The sequence below is a fragment of the Lathamus discolor genome, chromosome 3 (assembly GCF_037157495.1).
Source record: "Lathamus discolor isolate bLatDis1 chromosome 3, bLatDis1.hap1, whole genome shotgun sequence".
Lineage (NCBI taxonomy): Eukaryota > Metazoa > Chordata > Aves > Psittaciformes > Psittacidae > Lathamus > Lathamus discolor.
In genome coordinates this window covers 54693802-54710061 of record NC_088886.1, presented here as the reverse complement: position 1 = coordinate 54710061, position 16260 = coordinate 54693802, and the positions used below count along the sequence as shown (strand labels likewise).

Sequence of the window (16260 nt, the reverse complement as noted above, 5' to 3'; positions counted from 1 at the left end):
GAGAGAAAAACAAATCCATAGTTGAAAGATGTGGCACTCTCATACAGTTTTAGTCAAGAGAAATTCCAGTTGAAGGTAGTGTTTTCCCACTGAGTGGACCACAGGGGCAAGGTTCATCCTTTCTTTTTTAAGAGCTGTTACTATTTCACAATAGCTATGTCTTTAACTGATAGACAGTATAACCTGCCTGTCAATCTAGCTAATGGCCGATGCCACAGCAAATGTTGGAAGGTATTGCTTAGTGGCCTAAAAACATGTTTATATTTCATCTTCAGATTCAGTTTGAAGTCTCACCCTGCCTAGGTATGTACCCAGAATTCAACACAGCCCCTTGCTGCAGGGGTGCTCAATAAATCCTTACACATAGATATCTTTCTTGCTTTGTCTGTGGTTAAGGATGCTTCTGGGCAAGGCTGCTTATGGAGGCATGTATCTGCAGGTTCACATCTCCTGTGGTTGTACATCATGGCAGCCTGTTGTCACCTGTCCTGTTATAATTCTGAGATCTGCAACAGCAGGTCATCTTGTCCCATCTTATAGGGCAACACTGCTCACAGTCCTTGAACTGCAAAATCTTTAAAGTCAGGGCCTTAAATATTTTGCTCTGTAAAGAACTTCCCCCAGACTTGTGTCCTACATGTGTGATCATTTACAAAACAACTTAGGTTTTACAGACTATACAAACTTCCAAGTATATTTTAATATGGAATAATTAATTGAGGCAGCTATATATAAGGAATGAAATCTGATTTCAGATAATGTCATAATCCATGTATTCAGTTAATATCATAATCATAGCCAGATTAATATGTGGTTCTGACTTCCCAAATCTCGGTTTCCCCGCCCTTCAGAAATTAATGAGAAAGCCAGTAGAAAGCCTCTACATAGAACATAGAACATAGCATTAATTCCTCACGTCTGTTTAATTTTACTTTATTTAGACTTGAAAGATATTCTATCTTACTGGCATGAGTTCAGAGATCTTCCCTCATCACCCATGAATGGGAATCACATCACTGTCCCCTCATATATTGCAGCTCAGAGTAGAATATTGAGGGAAAACAGCCAGAGAAATTCAGCCCAGTTCGTGTCATGAGTTGTATAAAACAGTTCTTGTACTCTCCACTGGTATGATCTTTTCCACTACTTGTTGTTTGAGGCACTTTAGTCAGTGGATTTAGAATTTATTGTATAATACAGCTCTTCTTTTTCAGACAGCAAAAGCTTTGTTAACCCACTTTTGTAAGACAGTGCCGAATGTGGTCAATGTAGGAAACCTCCCCAAGTTCATTTCATCCCCATCCCCATTCATTTTATTGATTACTGATTTATTCATAGGTAGAATATACTAATTGAAATACTGAAAGTGCTAATCACCATTGCTGTGTAGAGTTATCACTGGGCAGGGAGGGTAATAGTTAATCCTTACAGAGTTTGGCTTCCAATGATGTGCGGAAAATCCCTTTGTCTGAAGTGGTGCTGTGGTCAGGCAACCACCCTTTCCAATGGAAAGTGTGTCTGGAGAGATGGAAACCGTCATAGGAGCTCTTCAGGTGTTTGCTAAGACCCTGATTTCAGAGGTATTTATGGGAAAAAAAAAGATTTGCACAAACATGAACTCTATTTGTATGTGGTTTTCTATCTGTTTGTGTTGTGATATGTGAGATGTTGCCATTTTATTTGGCAGCTGCATTGGTACATGTTAATCAACAGAGTGCCACGACACTGTGAGGGCTGGGGGCTCCCTGGCTTCCAGGTATCCTCCCCAGGAGGTGGCAGGGTGGTTGTAATAACCTGTGGTAGGTGACTGCTAATACAGAGTAACTGGTTTTACTCTTTTCTGATGCATTTAAAAGCCTTTGGAAATGAATCCTCCTTGCTTCTACTATATCTTTTTCTTCTGTGTGGAATAATTATTTGCCTTTATCCTGAATATGTGAATGTCATACTAGATATTTTGTGCGCTTGTAATTTCAGCAGGCATTTTCTTGGCACCTCAATGCTCCATTGATGCAGCTGGTACTTTACACTCTTCATTTAAAAAACCCAGTATCTTGCCAAATCACATGAAATCTAATTTGACCTTTACCTCTGTACATCACTAAAAGTGATGGTGTAATCACTCTTTCCTTGTCAGTAAGTAGGAATGAATGTAGAAGACAGCAAATGCACAGTGCTCAAAGCTCGCAGATTTATATCTCTCAAGATCAAAGAGCTAATCATAATGAATTAATTCTCTTTTCATGAGTGGTAGCTTTTGATACTGGCCACAGTTCAAGACAATATTCATGTTCGGAAAGTTTGAGTACTTAAGACCCAATTTATATCTCAAGTATGCAGGTGATAGCAAGGGTACAGTCAGGTCATTGCCATGGTTGCAGTGCAATGTCAGTGCATGAGAGGTGGCAGACCGGATCTGTCCCCTCCAGACAATGTCCATTCATGCTTCCAGTGGCTTCTGCTGTCCCACACCACATGCTTGGGTCTTTGTCAAGGAGGGTGTATTCATGGGATGATGTGCTTTAAACATCTACATAAGATGTGTTTGTGGCTGTTTGGGCCAGAAGGGTAGAGAGTAGCATTGAAAGGAGGGCAGAAGCTTTGCAAGAAAAGCAGTTGGTGACAAGGTAGATTTCTCAAGAATGAGGGAAAGGAGGAATGTCATAAAAAGGAGTGGGGCAATGCAAGAAGACAAAGCTTTATTTCATGTAATCTGTGTTGGTGACTTCCTGGAAAGCTGTTTCTCTAGTTTGCTGCCAACTGTGCTGTGGCAATTCTGCTCCTGTTTAGGGGTATTGTTTTCCGATACAGCTGGCAATGAAAACTCCATTGATTTAGTTCTGCAGTGGACCTGCAACATTTCTGTATGTTTAGAAATGATAACTGGTGGAAAGGGTCTGATGTAGCCCAGAAGGGAAAGTGGAGCAGTCCTGAACACTGCAGTGAGTCCTTGTGAGAGATTAGTGTCCACCTTGGTGACTGCTTAAGCTCACAGAAAATATATGCTTCACACTTGAGGGACTGCACTGGGACTGTAGCCATGACCCAAGCTGGAGGCATGTGCACCTAAGAAATGAGGCAGTCCTGACTGCCCTGTGCCATGCATGAATGTGCCTGCATTGTCTCATGTGCATATGCTGGGATTGGAGTTCCTTCATCCCCTCAATAGATCAAAACCTATCATAACTTGATTCAAAGCACTCCGGAATAAATGAGCCTTCAGCTGATTTAACTGATTTTAAATCCTTCAACAGGATTTCTAGTCTCTTTCCTATTCCTCAGCATCCTTGCGTCCCCAGGGAATATAATCAAGCACAAGAGACTGTAACAATCAGAGCTGGGAGATGATGTGGCATTCAGGCACAGCCTTGAGAAGTCATGTTTGCTGACATTGACTACAGCTTTATGGTCATTTTGCACATGACAGTATATCAGCTGTGTAAACCTCACTGGAACAGGAGATTGCCTATGACTAGCTGCTGTGAAATTGAAATGATTTGTCTGTGTCTATGTGAACTGAAAATCATGGGTATTGTTTGCTGGTCATTGCAATTTCTCCAGCTTGTTTTCTAATTCGGTGTTATTTTGCACTGGAGACAAGGCATTAAGGGTGTTCATGATGCAGCTGCCAGACCCCCACTTCAGCAGTGACTCCCATCATCCTCCCATCAGATTTAATGGTCTTCACCTTGAAAGCACCAGATCATATTGTATTTTCCAAACTGCAGCAGAATTCATTGCAAGGGAAATCTGTGCCATTGAATAGTGCTCAAGGTCACTTAGAGTAACAGAAGTGAGCTCTAAATGATGTGATTTCTGTGGACAACTTGTGGGTTAAGGTACCCTCTAATGTAACTGCTGTAGAGTTTGAGCCCATGGATTCCTGTGCTTTTGGTGTAACTTTATAGATAATGATGGATCTGCCAGTCTGCACCTTGAACCAAAGCAATTTTGTAAATAATGATTACTCCTGTTCTCAGTTTTCAAACTTAATGAAGCTATATAAAGTTTATGGTGTGGTTATACTAAAGGATAATACTTTGAGTATGGCTTTTGAATGTAATTCTGTAAAAGTCAGCTATATTTTGCTCCAAATTAGCATACAAAAATTGAAAATGTTTTGACCCATTCCTTTTGACTAAAGGCTGCAGACTTCCTGTATGTTCTATAAGCAGAGCACTCTGTGTCTTACATGGGAAGAAGAAATCCTTTATTTTAAGTTTCTGTGATATTCTTGAAGTACAATGAAGATTGGGATAAGCAGACTTTATGTAACACCACGTAGAATCACATATCAACCATAGACTGGTTTGGTTTGAAAGGGACCTTCAAGATCATCTTGTTCCAACCTCCCTTCCATGGGCAGGGACACCTTCCACTAGACCAGGTTGCTCAAAGCCCCGACCAACCTGGCCTTGAACACTGCCAGGGGTGGAGCAGCCATGGTTTCTCTGGGCAGCCTGCTCCAGTGTCTTACCACTCTTGAAGTAAAGAACTATACCGCACTACAGAACGTTTTATGAAAGAAAAGGAATAAAGACTCCTACTGAAAAGCTGCTGGTGTCAAATAATCTTTTATTCTACTGTTGTTGATGTTCCCTTGTCTAAATGACAGCGGCTTAGCTACCAACAGGAAACAATATTCCAACAAATGCTTGTGAAACCCTGTGTAATTATTGTTGCATTAAAAGCATATATGGAACTGTGTGCTTTTGGCTTTAGTGTTCTTTTAATTTCACATATACAGAAACAATAAATGAGAAAATATTTATGCTTATCAAGAAAGAAGGCTACTTTTACAAATGTCCTGAAGTACAACAATGGATCTTAAACTGCGTGTCTGAAGTTTGGGTGAAGTTCAGGGTTGATATCACATATCGTGTTCAAAAGCTTTTTCATCATGCTCTCCATGTTCTTGTGGTAGCTGCTGGTGAGGTTTCGGACATTTTCTGTTGTTTGCTCTTCTATTTTAGCAGAGAGGTTACCTTGGGAGCCCATGACCTGAAAAGCAGAAGTCCTCTGAGCAAAATAAAGGGTTATGTATGACTGTGTTTATTGTACTTTTCTCCATTATCTAGTCTAAACATAATCTGAACATGTCACAGTGCTTCCTAGCAGTAAGGGTATGATCTAGGTTGAACTGTATATATAAAAGCAGGATTAAAGGGAACTCTTTCATATGCTCATTAGCAATGGGAATCTCCCCATGTAATGAAAGTTTCCCAGTTCACTGTGGGAACAACATTGTGCATGTTTGTCTTTTATATCGCTCATTTTAATTTGTTTTCTATTTTAATGACTAGTCAACTAAGTTCTGTCACCCATGTGCTTCATTTGGCCTCACGGAGAATGAATGTGGGTGTGGCTAAGGAGCAAAACATTACAGTTTCAGAGTACTTGAAATGTCTTCAGCAGTTAGTGATGTACAACCCTCAACAGGCCGCAGACAAGGTCTGTTAATGTTACATTTTCTTATCTGGCAAAATACCAGACAGCTTCTGGCACAGTTAATATCAGGACATTCGCTTAGAATTTAATTAACTCTAGACTTGCTGAACATTTTAGCAAGGTTATGTTATTAACAGATGCATGAGTTCCAAATCTGTGACTTTGCTCCTTCCTCCCCCACTGCCCCAACATCCCTAGAATTCCTCCCTTATGGAAAAGTCCTATAGATACCAGCAGAGAAAAGGTTTCCAGTTAAAAAATCCTATGGGGGAGGGCAGAAGGCATTTCTGCATGATGACAGAGTAAAAAAGGAGTAAATAATGTGTTCTTCATATTCCTGCCATGGTTCTTTGGAGTGGACTAGCAGCTGAAGCTAACCTGTGATATTAGTGGAATACATAGAGCATGACCAGAAATAAGGGAGGAGTGATGAGCTTTATTTTCCATGTGATTTCAGCCCAACTTAGTCCTTAAAAGAAGGAAATGCAGCTAAGATCTTTTGCAACTTTGTCAGTACCTGACAATGTAGTAAAAAGCTTTCTTGTAATCCAGATGTAAAACGCTTTCTGATTTGGAAGTAATATAGGATGTAAATGTAATTGTAAATATTGGGAAAATATTATAGCTTGCTATAGTAACTGGTTTTAGCTGTCATTTCATTTTAGCTTTTAGACAAATTGTAAAGGTCTCATGTGGGGAAGATTGTACAGCTTAGATAAGATTTATGAAGCTGATGTTTTCCACTAGGGAAAATAACTTTCTAGAGATCCTGGATGGTTGTGTGCTATCCAGTTGCTAAATACTTTTGAAAAACCTCAAGAAAAGTACTATAATAATAGTATAAGAAGAGCTTCTGCAGACTGGGAACCTGCTTTCTCAGTTCATACTAATACTGTAACAAGATAGTCAATTCTGCTGCGTATTTTTTTAACTGTTTTCTGCTTCTCAATTTGAAGACTTTTTGCTTGTCAGAATGCAGATAATGTTCTGCTGGCCATGAAGGCTTGTCCCTTATTTTGTCCTTACTGGTTTTGTGCTCGTGTCATTCCAAAGTCTCTAAAAAGTTAACTTCACTTACTGACTTGGAAGCCACATAATTCAGAACTAGCCTGCACAACTCCTGAGGTGACAGATCTCAGACCCTGAGTACAAAACACCATGAGCACTAGCAAAATTGGTTTGAGATTTGGGCTTAAATTTAGTATGTTTTGAAAAAAGATATTGTGTAAAAAAAAACAAAACAACAACAACAAAAGAAAAAAAAAACCAACCAAAAAAACCCCCATCTTGTCACTCTAACTTCAAATTAATCTGTTGCTTCTGTTGCTCATTCTGGACTGATGTGGAACATCCCATAATATGAAAAAATTTACCCCAGTTTTGGTCCAGAAAAAAGTAGAAGAGGAAATAACATTAAATGGGACTGTGATAGAGAATTAAAAATACTTGTGTCCAAATACCTGAGCCAGTTAACTGAACTGGGCATCAGACTTCCCTCTGCACTGGCTTAGCTGGAACTCCTGCCTGCCTTCCAGGCACAGGTTAATAATGAAGACATTTGTCTGGGTGGATAAATGTTTGACATAATGGGGTCAGGGAATGTGAAGGAGAGCTGCGATGATCTTGTACAGCATTCTGTCATTTGAGGAACAATATGTGCTTTGTCCTGCTTGTGTGAAATGTTCAGTCACAGACAGTGGCCTTTCCCTGCAGCTTTAATTTTGTTTGTGATGAAAAAATTGAGTTCATGCCGAAGCAATATCTTTACTATGAAAATATGTGAAAACCCCCAAAGTTTTGAAGATTTCAGTTCACCAAAGATGTAGTCAAAAAAGTCAGCTAAAGTAGAACACAATCAGAAAGAAAGATTTTAAATCATTGCTTTTACTGCAACATCCACCTTACTGAAACCTCCAGTTTCAAGACAGGAATGAGGTCTTTCTGGTGTTAAAGAAAGAGGACCCAAAGGCATTTTTCTTCGAGAGGTATGTCTTCAAAGGACAAGCATGAACCAAATACAGAATCTGGACAATTTTAGTCATGAAAGTCCGCAATACCTTCTCAAATGCATTCAAAGCCTGTGAAGAAGTCAAAATGAAGCATATGCACACTGTAGGTGATACCTCTGTTTAATCAGTATGATCATGTTGGTTTGTGGAAGTCCCTGTGTAACACTGAATCAATTTGTTTTACCGTTGGGCAGACTGACACTACAAAAGAACATATGCAGGTTTCTTACAGTTGTTTGCTTGTTCCTAAATTCCTTCTCCCTCTGTAACCTGTAGTGGTCTATCTCGGCTATGGCTTCTTCTTTGGCCTGCTTCAGCCTTTTTCCCTTTCCTAATGGGGGAAAAAACAGAGATTTACTTCACACACAGTTGTCACTGTATACCAAAAATTAATATCTCTAAATCAGACGTATTTTACCTGGCATAGTAAAACAGACAAAGCTTTGAGCAAAATCAACAGCAGCTTTGTTTGCACAAGAATAGTCAGAAGAGCCAAAGTGATTTTAGGTAGGTGCTTTTTGATTGAAAGCCAGTCACAAAAGTACCCATCTTCTGAGACCAGCTCCCTGTGTGAAAGCACACATCAAATGAAAAGCTTGTTGGTTTGCTAACAACAGAAGTCTTTTTGCAATTACACATTATCTCATAACATAAATGCATTTTTTTTTTAATCACAGCTTGGTGTTTAAATAAATATCTATCTTTCCTTCATCAGCAATAGTAGCAGCCAGATAACAGATTTTAGTTGTCACTAATAGGAAAAGACTTTATTCTGTCAGATTTGCTCTATTGATGGGTTGCCAGCATCCCTTCATCCCACACTGACTGGATTCTGCTAGAGCTGTCGGATTTCCAAAGTACTGCAAGATATGTCTTAGCCACTACCAAACTGAGTTGCAACCTTCAGGCTTTGTCTTCTTTTCCCTCACCCTTTTCCCTCACCCTTTTCCCTTAATGACCATAAGCATAAGGTTGTTCCTGGGTGTAGCAGGGATGTTATGTAAAGCAAAGGAGTAAAAGGTTTGATGGGGATGTGATGCTTAAATTTTTACATGAAGTGGGTGTCGAACATGCCACAACCACCCCATGGTGATGCATCTTTGTCTGCTTGTTTTGTATAAACTTGGTAAAGTTTCATGGATCACCACAGGAATCTGCTTTCGTTTGGAAAAAGTCACTTTCTAACTGATGTAGCTATAAAAGTCTTGCATTGAGAGTTGGTATGTTATATTTGAGACACCTGGGCTGATGGTGACTTTTATGATATCTTTCTGCTGAACAGCTAGGAGTGAGAGGGGATAAGCTTGCCCCCTTTTCTTAACAGGGAAAAAATGTCTTCAATGGCTGAAAAAAGCTATTTCTTGTTTGCTTAAATTAGGATATCACAAGAATGAGAGACTGGAGGCTGAGCAACTGAAAAAAGACATCTTGGTCTCATTCCTGAACCATCCATTTATTTATTTACTAAACATCACTGAGCAATATGAATACTCCTGAGAGTTTTTGTTGAATTTGTTTGTTTGTTTGGTTGGTTCTTTTAATCATTCAATTCAAGCAAGGAAGCTGAAAACAGTACATTTTCTGAAATCCTAAGGAACATTATACAACTAGAATGACAAGCATTAGTATTTCTGGTTTATTTTCTCCAGGCTGCTGCATTGGATTGGTTACACATGTGCTCGGCTTCTGAAGCCTTATCAGGTGTGGCATATAGCAGTCTAGTTTCATTGAGCATGGTGCAATGAGGAAGCTGAATCTTGGGAGGAAGACTGTTGTTTATGAGACATCTGAGATTCAACAAAAGCCTGGGAAAAATGCCTGATCCATCAGTAAATTATTTGCCCAGTTGATGGCTCCTTCTCAAATCGTTATCTGCAGATAGATGATTAGAAGCAGAGAGGTTCCTGAAATGTGAATTGACTTTTAAAGTCTTGTTTCCTGCACTGTTTGATGTTGTGGGTGTTCTTATTGTGGGAACTGGGGTGCATGATCATATAAAGGCTTTTTACAGGAAAGAGCAACCTGGTGAGGAACTAGATAGCTTTACTGACTCTCAGTTCATCAGAGCAGTGCTCTCTTGTGTAGTTAACTATATCGTGCAAAGTCCTTCTACCACCCAGGCACTGTGCTTATGTGTTAAGGGGCAGAGAGGTGGTTTAAAACCTAATATGTACTTTCCTAGGGCTTGTATACGTGTGATAAAGGCTGATTCCCTCAGCTTCTGCCACTCACCATATGAAGTCTTGGGATGAGATTGTGTGAACTGACAGATTTGTACAGGAGCCTGACATCAATCTGGACATCAAAATTTTGATCCAGGCTTAGGTCTTAATTTTGGAGTTTCCTTTATTCTCTGCTCCAAATTTGGAGCTGATCAGACATTTACAGCGCTTTTCTCTAGGAGCAGAGCTGGGGGGTGTTTCTCAAGCTGTAAGTCGGGGGGGTGACTATAATGAAGCTCTGCCAATTTCACCAGCTGAGGAACTGGATCTCTATAGCAAATTAAATTATTTCAAAATCAGTGGGATTTTAATTTCAAATTCCATCTGGGGGGCCATCTGTAGTAAATATGTTGCATATTTGGCCACCGGATAGATAAATAAATCCATTTAAAATGAACAAAATGGGAAGACAGTAACTGTAAAACAACAGTTCATTTGCCTCTGACAATGCAGCTAGTGAACCAAAAAGTATATATATGCATAAGTGTCAGCTCTTGACAGTGCACTGGAGTAAGCACAATACATAGGGTGTCACTGTAGGGTGGCAGCCATTTCATTTTTCCATGATGCCTTTAGGATTGGCACAGCAGGAACCTGCTGCTTCTTATTTAATTAAGTGGAAAAGCTGTGAGTAAATTACTGCTAGTTCAACAACGTTGTGGACAGAATCGGCAACTGCCAACATATGCGATAGTGCATATGCTGCACCTGATTAAGTTAAGCAGAAACTAGAGCTTAACCTGCTGTTTCACTAGAGACAAACCAAAATTAATTAATCAGTCTGTTATTAACCACTTGTCTGCTACCTTGGTTGTGCAATATGGGATTGCCTTTTCAAAGTCTCACTGATTTTCTGGATGGGATTATCTGCAGATCTGCACAGATGAGCTGAAATTAAGCCTTAGACACTGAAGGATGGCAGAGCATTGAAATTCAGCCAAGATCATGCAAAAAGAGGGAAAGAAATACAGGAGGATGAGCAAACCAACCTGTCCCTATGATATTTCCTCTAGGATCATAAAGGTGAGGTACAGAAAGCTCCAAGTTTGAAGAGATTTTTCTCTCACAGGGCCAGCTGTGGGGGTCAAGTTTGCTGCTGCCCCTTCATCCCTCTTTCCCATCCTTGAAGATGGAGAGCAGCAAAGCAGCTGTGCTCTGGATTCCTTGTCCACTGCCATCCATGATTACTGGAGCTGACAGTCTATACGCTTCTAGGCACCATGTTAAATTGGCCAAATCTTAACAGGTCAGCCCTGTATCACGTTTTCTTACCTAACATGGGAGAGCATTACTAGCATGGAGAAACACTGTATTCTTTTTTCTAGGTGTTTTTTGTAATGTTAATGAAAGTCTTAGCTCTGGTTAGATCCAAAAGAACTGGAAGGTTTTTAGGTTGTTGGGGTTTTTTTGATTTTGCAAGAAAAAGACAGTAGAAAGCAAAAGTCTTGCATTCTAATTTGCTCAAACACAGTACTTCCCCAAAACTGCCATGCTAAAATTTTCTTTCTGATTTCAAACGTACCATCTAGGCTTCTAGCCAAAGTCTTGTATAGAAATAATTTCATATGAAGATGTTCCCAAAAATTAATCCCGTTTTCTTTAAATAGGACCATTTCAGTTGTCTTCAACAGTGTTAAATCATTTGCAAAATGGGATTTAGGATGCTTATTTTGAGAAGGCTACTTTACACTTTTCATAAAAACCAATAGGAGCAGCTGATCAGTATGTATAGTTTATTCGGCAGATAAAATATGGCCTGGATATTATCCAAGAGAATGCCATGGATCTAATTCTGTTTACAATATCGTCTTTTGATTAGCATTTGTTTTTAATCTGAATTTCTGAAATCTTTCATCTGAGTTTTCATTTTATTAGGTGCTAGAAATTCAAGCCAAGATAGAAAAATTTATAGGAAAACAAGTTTTGTTAAATACGGTCTTCATGACACATTGGTTTCCCTTGTTTTACCCAAAAGGATTTTCAGGAATTGATGCCTTGGCTCTGACAATGCATCCAGAAATGATAGCTAAAGCAGTGCTGTGTGTAGAAGGCCAAAGGATTTCAGACTGTTTTGGTTTGTTTAATCAATAGTTTCAGCCTTACATGTGTGCATTTATCAACAACTTATTACTAATTTTTCAGGTATAAATGATGTCAGCCAATGACACAGTAAAGATATTGCAAGCCAGGATAAAGGGTATTGAGCAAGAAGTATGAAAAAGCATGTAAAGAACAGCCTTTTTCTTTGTATTTTTTGCTTTGGTTCATGTCTATAAATAGAATTTTATATATTTGCTAATTTTTTAGCTGTCCAAAATGGATTTTGCGTTACAAAGAGCTGCACATATGTCAGCAAAAAATAGGCCCGTTATCTGTTTATATACAATATAATGTGTGTTCACACTACATTTTGTTCTGGTTATGTGAGTATCAACTGTAAACAGTGAAGGGTTTGCATAAGGGGAGTTTTTCTAATTGCGTTTCCTTGAAAATGACTTTTTCTGGTTGTGTCCCTTGAACAACCTGCCATTCGTTCTTCTCACATTACAATGTAAATAGAACAGTTGGACCCATACCTTCAGGGCTATTGTGCAATGACTGTTTTCAGTGACAAAGGAGGTCATAGGTGGAGTTTAACAGGGACAGGACTGCACCAGGGCTCACTGAATGGTTCACTGCTTTCACTTGCAGCCTAGATCTGCAGAGTGCCAGCCCCTGAGCAGAAGCTGCTGATCTAAACTGGTACCAGGTGGATTTGGGCCAGCATTTGCTGCGGTGGAGCAGCACATCCTCACCTTGTCTCACTGGACTGTATATATGTGCACAGGTTAACCGATTAAACTGGTTATATTGGTTGCATTTCATATATTTCCTTTTATCTTAGTTTTTATGCTCAAACTTTTGCCATCCTTTATTCTAACTTAACTGCAGAATCATTCTGGAGAAGAGACTGTTGAAGTAGTTCTGACTTGGCATAACCAGATTGGCATGAAAAGAATCCCTTTTAACCCTGTCCAACAGCATTTAAGTTATGCTAGTATATTAAGTATTTAAGGTGGTGTAGTGACATTGCTGTGAACAAAATTGAAATTAGTACAACATGGAGATTTTAAAATATTTTATTTTGTAGCTTCACTGCAAACCTCTTGTAATGTTGAATATAATAAAGTTATATAGCTATTATGTAGCTATATAATATTATTGTATAGCTTTGTATTGCTATAATTATTCTGTAATTATATTGATTGTATAACTATAATTATTCTGTTAGATTAACTAAAACTTTTTTTTAACACAAAATCCAGGGCGGACTTCAAAAAACCCCAAACAAATCAGAAACACTAAGGCCTGACCTTGCTTGTGTGATCATGAGATCTAACACTCACAAGAGCTTTGCTGTTCACACCCTGGTAGAAACTGTTGTCAGTATTTAACATGAACAAAAGGAAACCACAGAGTCTAGGCTGTAGATGAATAGGCCACTTCATTGGTTATTTAAACTTTTTGCCACTGATCAACTACAGCCAGGAATAAAATTTCTTAGAAATGCTTGAGGTTTCTCATGGGATCACACAGAACTGCTGAGGCTGGAAGGAGCCTTCGGGGTCTACTCCAAGCCCTTGCTCGGGGCAGGCTTGGCAAGGGCAGCTTGATCCAGGGCCATATCCAGCGGGTCTGAACGTCTCTGAGGATGGAGGATGTCCACTGCCTCTCTGGCAGCCTGTTCCTGGGTTTGATCTCCCTCACAGTTACAGAGTTGTTTTCTTACATTTAAACTGTTGCTATTGTCTCTTGCCCTTTCAGGGGATGCCATTAAAGAGTCTGGCTCTGTCTTCTTTATATCCTCTTCCATCTCCCCCTCTACATCCAGATATTTATGTATGAGAAACTTTCATTTTCCTAAATTTTTATAAAGGCAAAAAACTGTTTGCCCTTAGAAGTGACGGAGAAGAAAGTCATACTGATGAAATATTTTTACTCTGAATATTTTTACTGGTAGCAAAATTCTTAATAGCTCTTTTCTGTAGCTGTTGAATAACTTCTACCAGTGTATTAGTGTTGAGGTAAGCGTAGGCAGTGGTTTAATTCAAGTTTCATACTCAAAGGTATCTGGAAGATACTTTATCTGTAAGGAGCTTTGTGCTTATCACAAACACACTGTATAGGGCTGAGGTGATGACAGGATAGTGCATTTTTTGGCAGAGCAGAGTAGAGGCACCAGTAACTATGTCTGGATTCTGCAAGACAACTTGGGTCACTACTTTTATGTTATAATTATGTTTTTCATTCTTGGAGCTCCTTAATTTACAAAACCACTTTTTAGCTGGTTCTTTTAGAAAAAGCTAAACTGAAACAAAACATTTTAATTTAGGAATGAAGACATCAAAAAAGGCCAAAACCAAAAGTAAAGGACGATCAGCATCAAGCTATTCTGGCTAAAGTCCTGATTCTGCAGCCTGTGTTCAGACCAAACTTCCACTCCCTCCAGTGGGGGATGTGCCTTTCCAGGTCGTATGCTTTCTTGCTTATTGCTTCAGGGAACAGTGCGTTTCCTCTGCCCAACAGAAGGGAAGAATCATCCCACCTAGAGCACCTCATTTGGCTATGTAAAGGTCGAATCACTTCTTAATTATTCCTTGCTTTCTGGCTGGGAGCAGCAACCTCCAAACACCTTCTTTTTGTGAACCTTCTGTTTTATAAAGGTGGGCAAATTCTCCGCCTCCCCGTTGATTCTTCAAGGCATGGGTAGTGGCTAGATGCCCAGGGAAGTGGTGTTGCCTCTCTACTTACTTTTCGTGTGCTGCTGTACAAATTAGCATGTTAAACTAATAATTAATGGGCACACAGCTGATTTGTTTGTAACAGGGATATAGAAGCTACACAAATTATTTTTGTTTAGCTTCTGTTTCACCCTGGAAAACAAAATATGTTCCTTTGTCACACTCTTGCTCCACACGATATCATCTTTGTGCATTTTACTTGACAGGACAACATTGTTTCCTGCTGTTGATTTCTAAATTAGGATAACTCTACAAAACAGTTCTGGTTCTAATGCAGGTCAGTAACTCGTGGTTGGTACCTACATTCAGGAGAATAAGGTCACCATATTTTGCTTTAAATGACTCTTTTTGCTTTAAATGGAAAAACTCTGCCAGGGGAATTATTTCTTTGATTTAAATTCTTCTGGCAGACACCTTAATTTTTCTATTTGTTGTTGTTAATTTTTTGCTTATAAATACCTAGAATTAAAGTATTTAAGGTATTATTATTGGATATCTAAACATGCTTTTCCCTGGGCATTTAGGTATTCAGTAAATAAGACATTTATTTTAATCTGAACATTAAATCATTTGGTGAATACTTACACCATGTAGAAAGACATATCAATGACTATACAGCATTGATGGTGCTTGTGACTGTACCATGACTTTGATTACTATCATTGTGCTGAAGTCTCCTGTTGTTTTCATGTATTTTTATTTCTAAGCCCAGCTAAGTTTAGAAAGAAAGTTACTAGATTTCATAAGTAAAGAGGAATACTGAAAAATTATACAGGATCTATAAAGAAGAGTTTGGAGTGTGATCTTCAAGGACTGGCAGTCAGAGGCATGTAGATTCCTAGTTTAAATAGCTAAGGAAGGCTATTATGATGTTATTGGCATTGAGATAAAGCAAGAATAAATCTAGCTGACAGGATAAATGTAACAAAGAAAACCTTGTTTAATGTAATAAGGCACATATGCGTGCGCACACAAGCACACGTGCACACAGAATTTTAAGCAAACTCTGCGTATTCAGGTTTGGTTAAATACCTGGCTGCCATCAAGGCACAGTGCTAGTGCAAGTGTGAAGAAAGAATAGGAGCAGCACAGCTGTGAAGTACACAGATGAAATGTTGGTTGTTTGTAAGCCACTGTAATCCTGAAGAGCTTGCAGTTGAAAACTACAGTAACATCAGGCCAGCTACTCACTTTTTTTGGCTTCCTCCAGTTTGTCCTTGGCACGTTTTTCTGCCTGCAAAAGCTGCTGGATTCCCTGAGACTGGCTGGTCATGCTGATTGCTGAGGCTGGTGAACTTCTGTGGGTCTGGAGCTCCGAGGGTGTTGTATACAGCTGCCAGGCTCTTCCTTGTGCTTTTTGTTCTGTCTGTTATTACAACAGCTTTCCAGATTGCACCAAACCAGCCGGCTCTGCCTGGATTGCTGCTGGGTGAAAAGACCTGCTAGTGCAATCAGAAAAACACAGCAGTGAGGTTGAAAGGAATGTTCTCCCCTCCTCAGGGTCACAGAAAAGCTGAAGTGTCCGATTAACACATTGGAAAGGAAGAAAAGAGCTCTCCAAGTGGCTTGTAGTTTAATGGGGATTTTACTTTTTTCTCAAATCTTTTATTCCTGAAGCAGAACACAGTTAATCTTGTCAGAGGAACTGAGGTAAAAAGAACATTTCTTGGAATTTCCTTACAATAAAACTTCCCCTGAATGTGAAGAATCAGACTCGGTCAACGAGATTGAACACAGTGAACTGGTTGTAGGCTTCTGCTTGGTGTTAGTTTTTTACATTATTTGCTGTATTTTTTCACT

The 16260-nt window shown here is 39.3% G+C and overlaps 1 protein-coding gene across 1 annotated transcript; it reads right to left on the bottom strand.

Moving 5' to 3' along the window:
* Window positions 1-4188: 4188 nt before the first annotated feature.
* ATP6V1G3 (ATPase H+ transporting V1 subunit G3) lies at window positions 4189-15863 on the bottom strand. The gene is made up of 3 exons (XM_065675298.1): window positions 15652-15863; window positions 7688-7788; window positions 4189-5001 (listed from the first exon to the last, which is right to left on the bottom strand). Exons 1-3 carry the CDS (start codon window positions 15731-15733, stop codon window positions 4828-4830), a joined length of 357 nt encoding a protein of 118 aa, XP_065531370.1. The 5' UTR covers window positions 15734-15863; the 3' UTR covers window positions 4189-4827.
* Window positions 15864-16260: the final 397 nt, after the last annotated feature.

Coding starts and splice junctions, on each gene's coding strand:
- ATP6V1G3 (XM_065675298.1), bottom strand. CDS start 15,733: ATGACCAGCCAGTCTCAGGGAATCCAGCAGCTTTTGCAGGCAGAAAAA. Junction 7,789..15,651: donor ACTGGAGGAAGCCAAAAAAA/GTGAGTAGCTGG, acceptor TTCCCCCATTAG/GAAAGGGAAAAAGGCTGAAG. Junction 5,002..7,687: donor TTAGGAACAAGCAAACAACT/GTAAGAAACCTG, acceptor TCTGCTTTTCAG/GTCATGGGCTCCCAAGGTAA.